This window comes from Bos javanicus, chromosome 1, assembly GCF_032452875.1.
Source record: "Bos javanicus breed banteng chromosome 1, ARS-OSU_banteng_1.0, whole genome shotgun sequence".
Taxonomy (NCBI): Eukaryota; Metazoa; Chordata; class Mammalia; order Artiodactyla; family Bovidae; genus Bos; species Bos javanicus.
In genome coordinates, this window is record NC_083868.1 from 45460305 (window position 1) to 45479373 (window position 19069).

Below are 19069 nucleotides of genomic sequence, written 5' to 3' on the forward strand. Positions count from 1 at the left end.
GTTTTTGTGAACAGTTTAGTAATTTAGTTAAAACAAGAAAATGGGCAGGATATGGTTTTGGTTATAAAGGTGTCTATAACCTAAAGGGGGAAATTTGACAAACTCAGAGAATAATTTCATGCTGTCATATAACATATTACTAAACCTAAATATCCTTGATTTCATGCCCAGTCACAGTACTGTAAGCCTACATCCTACTGCATAGCAAGAAGCAAAATCTTTTACAAAGTTTTTCATTGAAAATTTCTAAATGTGTATTTCTGAAGAATCCTGGGGAAATGCTTTAATGTGGCATAAAAGTCTTTCTTGTCTCAGGTCACCTTAGCCTCTGATCTGGCTTCCAAATGATGCTTTACTAATCTGATGTCTCACTTCTTGCCCCAGGCAGCTCTTGCTTCTGCTTTGACCAGAGGAATCATCACTACCATATCTCTCAGTTTCCTCAGTAGTACCCAGGGTCAGTCAGTCAGTCAGTTCAGTCGCTCAGTTGTATCCAACTCTCTGCGACCCCATAGACTGCAGCATGCCAGGCCTCCCTGTCCATCACCAACTCCTGGAGTTTACTCAGACTCACATCCACTGAGTCAGTGATGCCATCCAACCATCTCATCCTCTGTCGGCCCCTCTTCCTCCCGCCTTCAATCTTTCCCAAAATCAGGGTCTTTTCAAATGAGTCAGGGACAAGTTTAACATTAAACAAGACTTCACCGATTGCTTGAGGATGAAGCACAAGGGAATAACAACATAAAGAACTTTAAGCTGCTTTCAGAGTCCACAAGCCCTAGTCCCTCTGAAGGCAAAAGTACAGGTGCCTCTCTTACCAGCTTCCAGCTGGCCCCAGTGTTCAGTTCAGTCCAGTCACTAGTCGTGTCCAACTCTTTGCGACCCCATGACCTGCAGCACACCAGGCTTCCCTGTCCATCACCAACTCCTGGAGTTTACTCAAACACGTCCATCGAGTCGGTGATGCCATCCAGCCATTTCATCCTCTGTTGTCCCCTTTTCCTCCTGCCCCCAATCCCTCCCATCATCAGAGTCTTTTTCAATGAGTTAACTCTTCGCATGAGGTGGCCAAAGTACTGGAGTTTCAGCTTTAGCATCATCATTCCTTCCAAAGAACACCCAGGACTGATGTCCTTTAGAATGGACTGGTTGGATCTCCTTGCAGTCCAAGGGACTCTCAAGAGTCTTCTCCAACACCACAGTTCAAAAGCATCAATTCTTCAGCACTCAGCTTTCTTTATAGTCCAACTCTCACATCCATACATGACTACTGAAAAAACCATAGCCTTTACAAGATGGAACTTTGCTGACAAAGTAATGTCTCTGCTTTTGAATATGTTGTCTAGGTTGGACATAACTTTCCTTCCAAGGAGTAAGTGTCTTTTAATTTCATGGCTGCAGTCACCATCTGCAGTGATTTTGGAGCCCAGAAAAATAAAGGATGACACTGTTTCCACTGTTTCCCCATCTATTTGCTATGAAGCGATGGGACCAGATGCCATGATCTTCGTTTTCTGAATGTTGAGCTTTAAGCCAACTTTTTCACTCTCCTCTTTCACTTTCATCAAGAGGCTTTTTAGTTCCTTTTCACTTTCTGCTATAAGGGTGGTGTCATCTGCATATCTGAGGTTATTGATATTTCTCCTGGCAATCTTGATTCCAGCTTGTGCTTCTTCCAGCCCAGCGTTTCTCATGATATATTCTGCAAAGAAGTTAAATAAGCAGGGTGACAGTATACAGCCTGGACGTACTCCTTTTCCTATTTGGAACCAGTCTGTTGTTCCATGTCCAGTTCTAACTGTTGCTTCCTGACCTGCATACAGGTTTCTCAAGAGGCAGATCAGGTGGTCTGGTATTCCCATCTCTTTCAGAATTTTCCACAGTTTATTGTGATCCACACAGTCAAAAGCTTTGGCATAGTCAATAAAGCAGAAGTAGATGTTTTTCTGGAACTCTCTTGCTTTTTCGATGATCCAGCGGATGTTGGCAATTTGATCTTTGGTTCCTCTGCCTTTTCTAAAACCAGCTTGAACATCAGGAAGTTCATGGTTCACGTATTGCTGAAGCCTGGCTTGGAGAATTTTGAGCATTACTTTGCTAGCGTGTGAGATGAGGGCAATTGTGCAGTAGTTTGAGCATTCTTTGGCATTGCCTTTCTTTGGGATTGGAATGAAAACTGACCTTTTCCAGTCCTGTGGCCACTGCTGAGTTTTCCAAATTTGCTGGCATATTGAGTGCAGCACTTTCACAGCATCATCTTTCAGGATTTGAAATAGCTCAACTGGAATTCCATCACCTCCACTACCTTTGTTCGTAGTGATGCTTTCTCAGGCCCATTTGACTTCACATTCCAGGATGTCTGGCTCTAGGTCAGTGATCACACCATCGTGATTATCTTGGTCATGAAGATCTTTTTTGTACAGTTCTTCTGTGTATTCTTGCCACCTCTTCTTAATATCTTCTGCTTCTGTTAGGTCCATACCATTTCTGTCCTTTATCGAGCCCATCTTTGCATGAAGTGTTCCCTTGGTATCTCTAATTTTCTTGAAGAGATCTCTAGTCTTTCCCATTCTGTTGTTTTCCTCTATTTCTTTGCATTGATTGCTGAGGAAGGCTTTCTTATCTCTTCTTGCTATTCTTTGGAACTCTGCATTCAGATGCTTATATCTTTCCTTTTCTCCTTTGCTTTTCACTTCTCTTCTTTTCACAGCTATTTGTAAGGCCTCCCCAGAGAGCCATTTTGCTTTTTTGCATTTCTTTTCCATGGGGATGGTCTTGATCCCTGTCTCCTGTACAATGTCATGAACCTCCGTCCATAGTTCATCAGGCACTCTATCTATCAGATCTAGTCCCTTAAATCTATTTCTCACTTCCACTGTCTAATCATAAAGGATTTGATTTAGGTCATACCTGAATGGTCTAGTGGTTTTCTCTACTTTCTTCCATTTAAGTCTGAATTTGGCAATAAGGAGTTTTGCTGACTGTATAGAGCTTCTCCATCTTTGGCTGCAAAGAATATAATCAATCTGATTTCGGCGTTGACCCTTACTACAGTCTTCGGCCCCAGTGTAGTAGGGATCAATTTATTTCTTCTCAATGGCAAGCCCTTTGCCCAGGAGCCTAGAGAGAGGAAATGCTTTCCCCTCATGCCAGGCTAAGGTTCATCTCCTTATCCTCTGCCCCAAGCTCTGAGTTTTCTTTAGGGATATTGACAGTGGTGTTATTCACTGTTTGCCAGAATTTTATCTCTCTCTGTATTTGTGCGGTTTAATCCAATCTCAAACCACCTCAAAGACATCAGAATACTATTACCAACAGAAGTTAGTTTCCCCAAATCTGCATCATTCAGTTCTAAATTACAAGCAATGAAGAACAAGTCTTTGGAGAAAATCTTGAACTTTTCTCATTCTTACTACAGTCTTTTGCTCCCCAAATGCTGCCAAGCAATTGCTCAAAGAATAATACATACAATGTTGGAAATTACATTTCAGAGGCAAAGAATTCTAAAATCAAATATTTCACTCTCAAACATAATTTTTCAGACTTAGAACTGCAAAAATGTCACTCTTTACTAAAAGTGCATAACTTCTCACCTTAAATTCACTTTACTTATCTGGTGAACAACTGAGGAACAAGTGAGTTCAAATTGATTTTTGCTGAGTCTTCATCTTAGAAAGCAAAAGTTTCCAGCAACTTTTAAGATAGCACTCGCCTCCCCATGCCGATTCCATCACCTATTCCCCCCCTCCTCCCAAATTTCAGGCTTCAGTCTAAAGCCAACATACTTCTTATATAAACACGCATATTCAAAACAAATGCTTTAGATAAATGAAGAGTATGTAATGCACGCTCAAATATCTTATTTCCAAAATGGCTCTGGGATCCTTAATGAGTTCTAATTTCCTAGCCTTCACCTTTTACACATCCATAAAATCTGCCCTGTCTCGTAAACGCTGTTGGGAACTCCTTGTTCAGAAACTTATTCATTCCCATTCCCCGCACAGTGCCTGACAAAGCGTAGGCGCCCAATAATGAATGAATGAGTTTGTAGAAGGAAGGCGGGGAAAAGGTTAGTTTTTTCTAGATAGGACTAGGAGAACTACAATGGCTACAAAACAACAAAAAAACACAAACTTGGACAAACGCCTACTCTTGGCTCTCAGAGTCCAGAAGACCAAATTACGTCCCGCCCACGGGCGAGAAACGGGAAATACTACTGCTTAGGAAAACCGGAAGTGCCTGGTCACGCCCCGCGCATGCGTCCATCCGTTCTGCGTGCACTTCCTACACTTATCCAGTCATCCAGTGAGAAAGCAGAGACTCAGACCCCTGCAGACCCCGGCGTCGTTAGTCCCCGCCCTATCGACGTCGCGCATGCGTCCTGGGTCGGTCCGATAGCTCTGAGGCGGAGCGAAAGGACAGATTTTCTTCTTATTCCCGCCCCTCTTCGTTCCCCACCTGCCACGTACTGGGCCCGAGCTCTCGCTAGGCTTGGTGGGTCAGTGCGATTGGTCGGGGCCCGCGCGAGTCTGCCAGCGAGGTGCGGCGGCCCCGGAGGGCAACCGAGTGGGCTGTGACCGCAGCCTTCCCCCAACGCCCCAAAGCCCGACGGTGGCGGCCTCGCACGGGGTCGGATCAGCGGAGACCCGCGGAGGGGCGGCAGTAGCGGCCTCGGGAAGACGGTATGGCCGCTGGAGACGGGGTCGCGGCAGATTTCTCCGGCCAGGCTGGCCGGGAGACGTGGAAACGCTGCGAGGGCCTCGTTCGAACCGGCGAGCGCGGGGCGGGTGGGGTCGGAGGGGTCGTGGGAAGGTTCTGGAGGCCGAGGACTGAGGCCGGGCCGGGCCTCGCCTCGAGGAGAGGCCACGGCGGGGGAGGGGCGAAGTGGGGGTGCCACTGGCCACCGTGGCAACGAAGCGGACCTATGGGGAGCTTTAGGAGATGTTTGTGCCAGCAAGAACATTTGTGTCGATCGCGCTTGGCTCCAAGGCGTCGGACAGCCGGAGGGAGCGGAGAGGGACTTTTGGAGATCTGGGGTGGTCCAGTGCCTAACCCTCAGAGGTGCTTGAAAGGGTGAGAAGTGGGGAGAATGGCGCCTATGGGAATTAGTTGATTGGGGGTCGCCTGGGGAAGCCTTGTTCCTTGACCGTATTAGTGCTTCATCAAGCGCCGTCTGGAGGCCAAACCCAGTCTAGTAGTGGTGATGACAACTAACTTTTCAAGAGTTTACTTTGCTAGGCAATGTGCTAAGTAGTTTAAATTCACAGTCTCATTTAATCGTTACAAGGATTCTTCCAAATTTAGATATTCCCATTTTGCAGTTGACGAAGGTGAGACTTTAAGAAGTATTTCCTGAGGTCATGCAGCTAGTGGGAGAAATCTTTACCATCAACGCTGTCTCTGGGTCAGGCAGAATTTGAGGCCCTTTGCATTCTTTGGAGTACTCGAAGGTTGGTTTTGTTTAGGGTTTCTTAAAGGAAATTTCTACCCTCTGGAGTTGCCTAAGCAAATTCACTGAACAGGGCCCTCACCACAGGGCTGGTGGAGCTGGAGGTTTGGTCACTGAACCTGGATCCTGGTTCAAAGAGGCAGGCTTTTTACATGTTTCCTTGGGCATGTCACTTTACTGTCCAGTTCTGAGAACAGTGTTCCTGTTGGAAGATTTCATAAGTTAGTGGCCGAGTCATTTCTGGCCTTCAGAGGGAGTAGGGCAAAGACACGATGAAAGGAGAAATGGGGAGCTGAAAAAGCTGTGAGGATGTCACCAGCAGCCCTGGGAACTAGTAGTTCATAGCAGTCTCTACTTTGTGATTGAGGCTAGAGAAAAAGAGGACCTGGATTCTACAGTTACATAAAAAATAGGGTGATAGGATTTTCTCTGGAAGAGAGAATGTCGAGGTGCTTTTGTTTTTGTGATAACCTGTTTTATACCATAACTTATGGCGATGACTGCACAAAATGGAGACAGCCGTAGGAAAGAAGACCTGGTTCCTGGCCACAGGTAGTTTACAGTCCAAGAGAAGCACTAGCCAGTAAGTGAATTCGCAGGCAAACATGGCAGGTGTCAAGTATTTTAAAAGGGGCTCATATTTTCAGAGTCATTGGAACTGGGCAACAATTCCTTTATGATCAAAAGGATTATATCAATTATATTCATTGTTGGAAATGTCTCTATTTAGGGTTATGTCAGTTGTAGGGAGTCATCTCTAGCTAGTGTGAAGGCTTGACTTAGGAACTGACCTGATAGTACTGCCTTTTTTTAATCTATCAGAACTTTATCACTTGTCATTCATGTTTTGTTTAGGGAACAAAAAGTATTAAAAATCTTTACTTACTGTATGTCAGGCACTATTCTAGAAGCTACTGAGAATAGGTAGTACTATCCTGCTGGAGCTAAGCCCTGGTCCTTCAACTACATTATTGGCGGTTTACACATCCTGTAGGGAAGAGAAGATTACATAGATTGATTTGAAGTTCTTTATTACTCTCAGGCTGCAAGACAAACAAAGTGAAATCTTAACCATCTTACTGAAGTAATTATATTTCAGAACTTGGCACGCAGTAGGTATTTAAGTGTTTGCCAAATGAAGAGGGCTGGTTTGGCTCACAGGTGAAGGGGGGTTGTATGGAGGTTTCAGTTAATCCAAGTCTTTAGGAAATGTCCATCCTCAGAATTGGCAGATAAAACACTGACTGTATTCTCTTTCTATGTTAAGACATGCGTAGCATCTGGATGGTAGAACATAGTACACTCTGTTCTTAACTGACCTTAGAGTGTTAGATTCTGTATTTAATGCACCATTTTAAGATGGGCATTAAAGATTCATTCATAGAATTAATTTGTTCAGAGGGTGTCAAGGGAGTCTAGAGACAATAATAAGTACTTAATTGGAAGGACATGTGGCATTTGTATGAGGATACTAGGGCATTTATGTATACTACTGATTAAATGAATTAGGATTCATGAAAACTTCCTTCAAATATTTGAAGTGTTGGTGTGTTGGGGGCCAGGTAGAGTGCTTTCACACACACACAAAGGAGCAGATGTAGAGAACTAGGAAAACTAAATATGTTAATAAAATAACACATTTAAGAGAAGAAAGTAGAATGCTCCTAGTAGAAAAGCATAGTTTTGAAACCAGAATGTGACCAGTAGGAAATGCTCTGTGGTTACAAATAATGTGTTCATGAACATCTTGGTCTCGGAAAGAAGAGATAGGCCTTGAAAAGAAGAAATATTAACATATTAATTAAGCGAAAGTGTATTTTCTGTTGTTATACAATAATGGTATAAATTACTAGAGACTGCAGACATTATTTTGAATTTAGGATTGCAAAGTCATTATAGGAGAAGCACGCTGAATACCTAAGATTAAGATAAAAAAATTAAGAAGGCAGAATTCAATAGCAAGTTAGTATTTATTAGTTCTCTGACACTGTCTTATTTTTAAGGGTGCTGTCTAATCACACATACTCAGGATTGGGGATGGGAGCGTTACGGAGGATGGAGAAACAATAGTGGACAGTCTTTTAGAAAGCTCAGGAGGATGTCACTGATTTGTTCTTTATCCTCAAGTTCTGAAAATAGGAAAATTGGAGAAAATGCTCATGTGGTCTGTCTTATTTTAACGAGAAAATTTTGAAACTATTTTAGTGTTCTCACATACTTTGCTCTTCAGGGTTAGCATTTAATATACACATGCTAGTAGGGTTTGGAAGCTAGTATTTAATGATTGTCCTTCTTTTAATGACTGTAGAATAATTAACTGTGCTAGGCACTGTTCTAGGCTCCAGAAATAACAGTGAACAAAACCATTTATTTCCCTATTTTCTAGTGGAAAAGAATAAAAATTAATACTTTTTAAATGTTTGGTAGTGATTAGTGCTTTGCAGAAAATGAAGCTGAATAAGAAAGTGACAGTAAAGCCATTTTAAATTAGATAGCCAGGAAAAACCTCTGAGAAGTTAACATTTGATCAGAGATTTGAATCATGTGAGGGGTGTGAAAAGGGGTCAAGGTTAAGGAAGCAGCAAGTGCCAAGTCTTAAGAAGGAGATGGTAAAATCTGAGTGTAGCAGAGTGGCCAGGGAGAGAGGTGGGAAATGAAGTTAAATCAGACCTTGACCTTGTAGTTCTGGCTTTTATCAAGAGTGAGATGAGACTCTATTGGAAGATTTTAAAGTAGTTATACTCAGTTCAGTTCAGTCACTCAGTCATGTCTGACTCTTTGCAACCCCATGAATCGCAGCACGCCAGGCCTCCCTGTCCATTACCATTTCCTGGAGTTCACTCAGACTCACATCCATCGAGTCGGTGATGCCATCCAGCCATCTCATCCTCTGTCGTCCCCTTTTCCTCCTGCCCCCAATACCTCCTAGATTTTATTTAACAGGATAACTCTGATGTGTTGAGGGTACTTTTGTTAAGCATTTTACATAGAAATGTATCTCAAATAGTTCCCATTTGTGTTCTCTTCCGTTAGAAGTCATTTCTATGTAAAACCATCAAAATTGCCTTTATAGGTCGTGTCCACTTGACGGCCTCTAAACCCTTCAGTTCAGACAGTAAAGCATCTACCTGCTGTGCGGGAGACCTGGGTTCGATCCCTGGGTCGGGAAGATCCCCTGGAGAAGGAGATGGCAACCCACTCCAGTATTCTTGCCTGGAGAATCCCATGGACGGAGGAGTCCACGGGGTCGCAAAGAGTTGGACACGACTGAGCAACTTCACTCACTCACTCACTCACTCACTCACTTGTTAAGCAAACAAAGGTAAAAGGCAGACAGACCAGTTAGGAGTCTTTTGCAGTAATCCAGGCAAGAGATGATGGTGGCTTGGATTAAGTTGATAGAGGTGAAGAGTAGACCTCTAGAGATATTCTGAAAGTTGTGGCAGCTATATTCATTGGCAATTTGGTATATGTAAAGTGTGCGGGAAAGAGAGGAACTAAGTTTTCTTTTTTGTTTATTTTGAATATCTTAGGAGAATTGTCATTAATAGAGATGGAGAAAACTACAAGAGAAGCACACTTTGAGAGGAAGATCAGGATTTTGTTCTAGACATGTTAAGTAAGAAATCTAAATCAGATGAGCAGTTAAATATATGGGTAAAATAATAACAGACATAAAATAATAAAAGTTATTTTTTTATGCACATAATAAAACCAGTTCCAGACTATTTTACCATAAATATGGTAACATTGGAACAGTGAATTTCCTTTGAAACTGAGAATTTCTTAGATTCTAATAGATGGGGAAACAGTGGAAACAATGTCAGACTTTATTTTGGGGGGCTTCAAAATCACTGCAGATAGTGACTGCAGCCATGAAATTAAAAGATGCTTACTCCTTGGAAGGAAGGTTATGACCAACCTAGATAGCATATTGAAAAGCAGAGACATTACTTTGCCAACAAAGGTCCGTCTAGTCAAGGCTATGGTTTTTCCTGTGGTCATGTAAGGATGTGAGAGTTGGACTGTGAAGAAAGCTGAGCGCCAAAGAATTGATGCTTTTGAACTGTGGTGTTGGAGAAGACTCTTGAGAGTCCCTTGGACTTCGAGGAGATCCAACCAGTCCATTCTGAAGGAGATCAGCCCTTTGGAAGGAATGATGCTAAAGCTGAAACTCCAATACTTTGGCCACCTCATGCGAAGAGTTGACTCATTGGAAAAGACTCTGATGCTGGGAGGGATTGGGGGCAGGAGGAGAAGGGGACGACAGAAGATGAGATGGCTGGATGGATGGCATCATTGACTTGATGGACGTGGGTCTGAGTGAACTCTGGGAGATGGTGATGGACAGGGAGGCCTGGCGTGCTGTGATTCATGGGGTCATAAAGAGTTGGACACGACTGAGCGACTGAACTGAACTGAATAGTAGCTTTGCTTTTTAGCTTTTTAAGTATGTTTTATAGCTATTTAATCATCGAGATCATTTTGTCAGTCTTTCTCTAGAGTTATATATATACAACATCCTGGAGTCCACCATGAATGGGCAGTTGGATCTGAGTGGGAAACTAATCATAAAAGCTCAACTTGGGGAGGATATTCGACGAATTCCCATTCATAATGAAGATATTACTTATGATGAGTTAGTGTTAATGATGCAGCGAGTCTTCAGAGGAAAACTTCTGAGTAATGATGAAGTTACAATAAAATATAAAGATGAAGGTAAGAGTATTTCTCAAGTTTTTAGAAGTCTAAATATTATATGTGTTCTTTTGCCCATTTTTCATTGAACTCCAAATAAAAATTCTGTTTCCTCCTATGGTAATTGAGTACCACTTTCCTTTACTTAAGGGAATGCTCATGTAGTTAGTTATAAGTTAAAAATTTGCCAAGTGATTTATTATTAGAAAGGGGTTTTAAGTGATAGGATACTGTCACACATTTTTACAAGCTATTTGTTTTTCTTTTATGCCTGTACAATTCTGGCTTCCTTTTTGCTTTAAAACCAAACTTACACTCATATTTCCTAAAGTGAAAGGGATGGTAGTACATTTTGAATGAGAAAGTATTCGTGAAAGTATGGAAAAGTATGGAAAAGCTGATTTTTTGCAGGAATTTTCAGAGCACGTAATATGCTGAAGTACTTTCTCAGTTTATGCAGTGTTCCCAGGCTAATTTGACTACAAAACTTTTTATGGAGATGGGTTTTACCTGACAAATATATCATCAACGACATAGTGGAATTATATTAGTAGACTGTCATTTCTCTTTTTTGAAACATAAAGCATTTGTTTATTATTGCTATAATCAAGGCAAAATCTCTTTAAAAAATTGGCCTTGATAATGAAAATATAATCAGAATCATTATTCCTGCATTTACAGTTTGTTCTCTGCTGTTCCGACTGCAGGGTTTCACACCTGCCTCAGTAGACTCTATTTCTTTTTCTTTTGATCTGTCGTCTTTGTTAACATCTCGAATGAAATTGGGCTTTAGGTGGTTACGAGTATCTTTACTACTGCTGAATTTATTTCCAGTCTGTTTCATCTTGATCTCAACACTTGGCACTGCTATCCTCAGCATCGTTTTATAAATACTCTTACTTCTCTGACACTGTGCTATCTCAGTTTTCTTATTCCTAATAGCTTCTCTGTTTCTCTCTGCGTGTTGGTTTAAAGTAATGTCAGCTGTTAGTATAAAAATCTTAAAATCTCAGTGGTTTAACGTTCAAGAAATTATTCAGGGGCCCAGGTTGACATAAGCTCTGATGTCTTCAGTACATGGCTTACAAGCTCACATGCATTCAGCAAGCAGATGCATGAAGATGGAGTATAGAGGATCACATGGGAGATTGTATTCTCTAGGCCTTGAGGTGGTTTATATTTCAGCTCACATCACATTGACCAGACCCCAGTCTGACTGTGCTGAGATGTTAGTGGGTTGGGAACTTGTCCCTGCTTGGTTAGCCACTTTACAACAACTTAGCCTGTGGAAGGAGAGTATAAATCACTGATGGTCAACTAAGCCAATTATTTCACTAGAGGTATAATATGCCTTTCATTTTTTCAATATTTCATATAATATTGAAAAGTGGAAGTGTTAGGCACTCAGTTGTGTCTGACTCTTTGCAACCCCATGGACTGTAGCCTGCCAGGCTCCTCTGTTTATGGAATTCTCTAGGTAAGAATACTGGAGTGGATAGTTATGCTCTCCTCCAGGGGATCTTCCTGACCCAGGGATTGAACTCACATCTCTTGTGTCTCCTGAGTTGGCTGCTGCTGCTACTGCTGTTAAGTCGCTTCAGTTGTGTCTGACTCTGTGCGACCCCATAGACAGCAGCCCACAAGGCTCCTCTGTCCCTGGGATTCTCCAGGCAAGAACACTGGAGTGGGTGCCATTTCCTTCTCCAATGCATGAAAGTGAAAAGTGAAAGTGAAGTCGCTCAGTCGTGCCCGACTCTTAGCGACCCCATGGACTGCAGCCTACCAGGCTCCTCCATCCATGGGATTTTCCAGGCAAGAGTACTGGAGTGGGGTGCCATTGCCTTCTCCGTCTTGCATTGGCAGGCATATTCTTTACCAGCTGAGTCACAGGGGAAACCCCTTCATCTAATGTTACCCAAAACAAATTTTTGAGGGTCATCCTTGTTAAGAAACAAAAAAGGAGAGCGTTTTCTTATTCTCTTCCCTAGTAACGGACTCTGGGAGTTGGTGATGGACAGGGAGGCCTGGCGTGCTGCCTTTCTAGGGTCGCAAAGAGTCGGACACGACTGAGCAACTGAACTGATCTAGTAACGTCATCTATTTACAATATATTGATTATCCCGTTTGACTTCCAAATGTGTGTGTAAATGTGATGAGTTTGTTCTTTTTCTTGTTTGACTTTACAACTCAAGTTTTTAATGGTTTTACCTGAGATGATTTGCTTTTACCTCAGAGCTGGCAGTGGACTTGGGCAAACTCCGGGAGATAGTGGGGGACCAGGAGGCGGGGTGTGCTGCAGTCCATGGAGTTATAAAGAGTTGGACATGACTTAGTGACTGTACAACAAAACCTGAGATGATTTGCTCTTACCTCAGAGTTGGCATATCTTAAATGAATTTTACTATTTTACTGCCTTTCTTTTAACTCATTTTTGTTTATGGAAGGGTCAGCCAACTCCTTCTTTAAAGGATCACATAATATTTTAGAATTGTGGGTCCTATAAGGCCTTGCTAATCTTTTTTGTAGACCTTTTAAAAATACAAAAACTATCCTTAGTTTGAATTCTTTAAGCCAGAATTTATCCATTGATTGCAGTTTGTAACTCCCTAGCTTAGGGTATCCTCGTTGTTGAAACTGTCTTCTACATCTGGTTATCACATTGAATTTGTTTTTCATTGTGTTTTTGAGTGCTTTTTTAAATTATACAGATTTGTGTTCCATAGACTGTATTGGGTACTAGTTTAGAGAGCTGACTTAGGTAAAGAATTCCTGATGTCATAGATACTCTTTATTTCTGTTGGGGAAATCAGAAAAGAAAAAATCAGTTATAGAAAATTTCCTTCTTTTACATATGTACTTAAAAATATGTTTATGAGTAGAATCCCTAAAGTTGAGCATTAGATGTGTGTGTTGTGAAAAAAAAAAAAACCCAAAACATTGGTCTGCTGTAAAGAGAAGAAAAAACTCTCAGTTATGGCTTTTATTGCCATCTTTATCCAAAATAACCGGCCTAATCAGTGTTAAAATTGGTGTACAGAGCATGGCTGGAGCAGCCTCTCAGCCTCCCCATGACAGCCCTGCTCCCCCAGCTGTGTCTGTGAGGATACCTTGGAATGGCTTCTCTTCTGTTTTTTCTCTAGCTATTTTTTCCCTAGCCCTTTGAAAGCTTTTGAACAGGCAATTGATATGCTGATTATAGTATTCTTTATCCTTGGGATCTAGGGGATTTCAGAATCTTGTGTACAGGAATATTTTTCCTGAGGAGAATTGATGGTTTTCATGTTAGTGTTGAGATGATTGGGGACCTGAAAGACTCAACTGTCTACCCTTTTATTAGAACAATTTTGCAGAAAAAAAATTTTTGCAACCTTTTTAGTTACTGTTATATATGGCTTCCCCTCCGTTTGTGTCAGTGGTGTTTTACTGTGCTTAGAATTAAAATTTGAATCTTGACAATTATTATTACCTTGATTTCTGGTAAATATATTTAAATATTTTAGAATAGAAAAGATTTCAATCTAAACTGTAATTTCCTCCAGGTGATTAGTAAAAGATTACATTAATCTTAGATATGTGTTGGCTCGTCTTATGAGAATAAGATAAATATCTTGCCATGAAAGAAATAAAATTAATTTAGTATTCTTTTGGATAAATACGTCTTCCCTAGATCCTTTATGCTTAAAGGTTTTATGGAAGATTCTCTATGCTCTGTGATCCACATTTTGCATTTTAATTGATATATATCCTAGCTTACTACTGATGCAAATCTGAAATTTTTATTTGTTTCAGATGGAGATCTTATAACAATTTTTGATAGTTCTGACCTTTCCTTTGCAATTCAGTGTAGTAGGATACTGAAACTGACATTATTTGGTAAGTGCTAAACTTTCTAATATATTTACTCTTCTTTGTATTTTTATGAAATACTTTTTCTGCTGCGTCACTTCAGTCGTGTCGGACTCTGTGCAGCCCCATAGACGGCAGCCCACCAGGCTCCCCCATCCCTGGGATTCTCCAGGCAAGAACACTGGAGTGGGTTGCCATTTCCTTCTCCAATGCATGAAAGTGAAAAGTGAAAGTGAAGTCGCTCAGTCATGTCTGACTCTTAGCGACCCCATGGACTGCAGTCTACCAGGCTCCTCCGTCCATGGGATTTTCCAGGCAAGAGTACTGGAGTGGGGTGCCATTGCCTTCTCCAGAAATACTTTTTAGTTTATTCCTTTTAAAGATTCAAAATTAAGTGATAATTTTTTCTTCTATATCATAATTTTTAAATTTTAAGGCTTAACTATATCCTTTGAAGATAAATAGAAAGTAGACATATTTTAAATAACTCATCTGCTGTTACCTTAAATAATAATGTATGCCACTTGTATAAGTGTTTCCAGGATTGAAAATAATTTCAGGGTTAAAACTGCAATTTAGTTTAGTTCTTTAAGAATATATAATTGTTTTCCAATGTAGTATGTTTTTACTTATTCTCAGGGTTTAATGTATAGGACTGATACATGAGTTTGAGCAAGCTCCAGGAGTTGGCGATGGATAGGGAGACTTGGTGTGGTGCAGTCCATAGGGTCGCAAAGAGTCGGACACAACTAAGTGACTGAACTGATACTTTTTTTAGACATTGTTTTTTTAAGTAGTATTTCAAGATCTGAGATAGTTCTGATTAAAAAACAAATATAAGACTAAATTTAATCTTATAGATTTTATTTTCTTACAGATCATGACAGATGTGCAAGGCAGAACACTAAAGGGAAAAGATAGGAATGATTGCAAAGTTAAAGTAGTAGCATGATTATATGAAAAAAAATGTGGACTTTTTTCCTGGATGTTTTGGTTAGCATTTTAAAAAATTATGTAGCACTGACTCACCCATTTCCATGAAATAGGATCAATGGCCAGTTGATTTAATTTGTGTTTATTTCATCTCCATCTAAGAAGGGTGAATATGAATCACTTTAAAATGCTAATAACAAAAACTACTAAATTAAAAAAAAACAAACATATCCCTTTACAATATTGAGTCTAAAAACCTAACCACTATTGGCCAGCTGTCAGGCATTAGGTAAACCAAAAATCTTCATCTCAAACACTGAGAATGTACTGGATAAACAATACTGCATATATTTTTTGAATTACACACCTGAGCTTGCTCAGGAACGTGAGGAAGATGTCAGGGACCAAAATATAATTGAAATGAAAAACCAGGGCCTTAAGTACCAAAAGCTGAGGCTTGGGATGCTTTTGGTGGTAATGCTGAAGGTTTTAGTCTGCATAATCTAAGGACTTGTCACTTGGTGTCTTCATGGTATAGGTCTTGTGTCCTAGACCCTCAATGACTATACTCTCAAAAAGCAGATTGTAGAAGAAAAATATCTCTTCATTGGTAGAGGAAAAGTCAAGAAACTGATAAAGAAACTCTGATATATCCTGAGCTATTAGGGGTTTGTGAAGGCTCTCTTAAGGATTTATAACCATGGTCCTTTGGGAACTCCCAAAACCGGATACCACCATGAAAAGTGCAAGAAACAAAGGCAGAAATCTTCTCTGGAGGGTATATGTTCTCAATCCAAACAACATAGGCTTCTCAAAGATAAAATCCTATTGATGAACTTAGAGTTTAAAACTGTAGGACACATAAAACATCCATGTAAACAAGAAACAATGGGTACAACTAATAGTGGGATTAGATTTCTAAGAACTTAGTAGAAGTGTTAATAAATTATGTATTGTTATTAGACATAAAAGAAGAAGAACTAGGCATTATGGAAAAAACATTAAAAAAAACTTAAGGTAGATAAATAGCAAGAATCTATTGTATAGGGAATTATATTCAATATCTTGTAATAACCTATAATGGAAAAGAATCTGAAAAAAGAATGTAAACACACACATATATATATACACATATGTGTATAACTGAATCATTTTGCTGCACACCTGAAAAAGGAAAAATTTGTAATCATAAGAGAACTGTTAATACTCTTCTTTCCAAAACTGATAGATCAAGCAGCCTCAAAATTTAAGCAAAATAGATACAGGCTTGATCGTGTACATTTAGCAATCAGGACAGGATTCAGTTTTGTTTTAGTGCATTTGGACATTTATAAAAGTTGACCATCTGCTAGGTTTTCCAGTGAGTCTCAGTATCAGAGAAGGAATATGTTAGAGATCATTTCCTCTGGTTTTATTAGAAACTATTGGGCAAAAAAGATAACCCAAACTCCCATATTTTTGAAGATAAAAATACACTTTTAAGTAACATGCCATAGAAGAAATCAAATTAGGAATTAAATTTCAAATTAGTGAAGAGTTTTACATGACAAAGTTTTTAGAGTGTGCTAAAGCTAAATACGAAAAGGATAGTGTAAGTCCAGATAACTTAGAAAAAAGAAAATAATAAAAAGCAGAAATGAACTAGAAGTTGGGGGAATTGAAGGGATCAGCAATTTTGAAGATATACAACTAGCAAACCTCTATCTATTAAGTTTAAAAGGCAGAAGTAAGCAATATTAGGAGTGAAAGGGAGTTTAACCTCAAATACTAATACATTGCTGTGAAGGAGAATGAGCACCTTGGAGAACAATAGCATGTCAGTAAAAATGTGTTAGAAAGAATTTTTTGTAGGGCTTGAGTTTGTGTTAGATGGTTTTGCATAAGGTTGAAGTAATGGGGCTTTGCTCTAGATTGGCTGTTGTCAGGAAGTACGGGTTGTCCTATGATTAGGTAGTAATCCCATGATTTATGATTTACCTATTAGGTAGTAGTCCTATGATTTATCTTACTAAATCTTATCCAGAAAATATGGGGAGTAAATGGAGGCTAAAGCTTGCAATTGGTAAAATAGTGTCACTCATAATTAGCCAGGGATGTTTGGTCATTTTTGTGACATTCTGGTCAATGTTCTTGTGTCTAAGTTCTCACATGATTATGGATTGGCTTTCTTTTTTGTCTTGAGCTATATCAGTCCCAGAGTGATCTTTAATAATAGTTGGTGGTGTTCTTTATTTGCTTTAAAAAAAAAGATTTATTGAGATGCAGTTGATGTACTGTTGGTATGTTCTGAAATTGTTTATGTTCAACAACCTACATGGGAATACCATGCCAGCTTTTAGAGCAACACAAAAGCCTGTCTTACAGTACAGGTCCAGTTCTTAGCTTTCAGGAGCTGCTTTGCTTCTTTTCAGCTATTAAAGGAAAAACAGTTAATACCCAGTAAAAGCCAATAATTGATACAGGTAGGAAATTATATTGAACTTTCTCATAAATATATAGGTAGTATGTAAAATACTGATGGATTAGCTTTTAAAGCTTATATTGATGTTTGAAACATATTCTACAAAAAATCTCCTTGAACCTTTATTTTGAAGTAGATGTCCTTTTCTAGTTTGATGCTTTAGGAATTTGTAAATATGTAAGATACACACACACACAAATTGTAAGTATATAAAATGCATAAAAAGTTTAATTTTTGAACTCTTACTTTGAGGTTTGCAGTCAGACCCTTATGTCACTTTTTTTTTTAATTAATAATCTCAGTGATGACAGTCTTTCTTGCTGGAAGAAGGATCCTTTTTCTTTTTTCTTAGTTAGCTGAAAGTCATTTGGATAAAGTAGGTAAATGAGGTTAACATTACCCTTTTAAAAAAAAGGCCCAATGATTATTGAATAATCTGACTTTTTCTGGCTTGTGTGCTTCTTTTAAAGTAACTATTTTGAAGGACAGTGGTGATGTGAATTTGTAAATTCTGCATATTTTTAAAAGAGGTTACTTTTTATTTAGGGCATTTATTTTAGGTAGCTAATTTTTGGGGGCATGGGTCAGAAGTAGGCAAGAAGGATAACAGACCTACAGTCATGTTATATTTTTAATAAGGTGTTTATTGTATTATTTCAAGGCTATAAAAGAATTGTGTGAAGTAAAAGCTTTTGAAGGTACATAATTTCTATTAAAATACATTAAAGCTTTCTGTAATTTTACTTTATTTCACTGTAGTTGAATTCTTTTAATGAATATTTTTTGGGGGGAACTTACAGGTCATAAGCCGTAGTTCATCAGCAAAGACTGATGAATATTTACTTCTTCCAAAAATAAATTAGCAATGAAAATCCTTTCCTGAAAAAGTTATTTGAATGATATCAATAGGTATCTTGTTTGAGTTCAAACAAAATTAACTTTTTAAAGAAGTTAATTTTGATTTTTCCTTGTTACATATAATTCTACTGATATATTTATTCAGGAATATTTCCTAAGTTTAAGAAAATGAATGTTTTTATTCCAGTTAATGGCCAACCAAGACCCCTTGAATCAAGTCAGGTGAAATACCTTCGTCGAGAACTGATAGAACTTCGAAATAAAGTGAATCGCTTACTGGATAGTTTGGAACCACCTGGAGAACCAGGCCCGTCCTCCAGCATTCCTGAAAACGGTAGACCATGAAGTCATTTTATTCTCATTTATCCTACTTATGACTTTTTGCAGATTTAAAAAAAAAATTCTTCAGCAGGAGTAAAATGGCACCTCCATTGTCACCCTTTCTTACTTCTATATCTGTGCTAATATTCAATATCTGTTTTCCCAAACCTGGCTGTTCATCAAGATTGTTGTTGTGGTAGTCACTCAGTTGTGTCTCACTCTTTGCGACCCCATGCACTGGAGCCCACCAGTCTCCTATGTCCATGGAGTTCTCCAGGCAAGAATACTGGAGTGGGTTGCCACACTCTTCTCCAGGGGATCTTCCTGACCCAGGGATCGAACCCAGGTCACCCACGTTACAAGCAGATTCTTTACTGTTTGAGCTACCCGGGGAACCTTGATTATAGGGAGATTTTATTATACCAATTCCTGGATCTCATCACAGACTTCCTGGGGAGCAGGGCCAGGAATCCCATTGTTAAAGTGCTGTCTGCGTGATT

General features: G+C 39.5%; 1 protein-coding gene across 4 annotated transcripts in view; it reads left to right on the forward strand.

Moving 5' to 3' along the window:
* Positions 1-4457: 4457 nt before the first annotated feature.
* Positions 4458-19069, forward strand: part of TFG (trafficking from ER to golgi regulator) — a 32304-nt gene continuing 17692 nt past the window's right edge. For 2 of the 4 annotated variants that reach the window (XM_061426636.1, XM_061426653.1), the window contains exons 1-4: positions 4881-5076; positions 9945-10171; positions 13940-14023; positions 18436-18582. In XM_061426636.1, coding sequence (XP_061282620.1) covers positions 4928-5076; positions 9945-10171; positions 13940-14023; positions 18436-18582 — 607 coding nt within the window. In that variant the 5' untranslated portion in view covers positions 4881-4927. Of the gene's footprint in view, positions 4686-4879; positions 5077-9944; positions 10172-13939; positions 14024-18435; positions 18583-19069 lie in introns of those variants that run through there. The other 2 variants (XM_061426662.1, XM_061426648.1) reach the window with 2 other exon arrangements.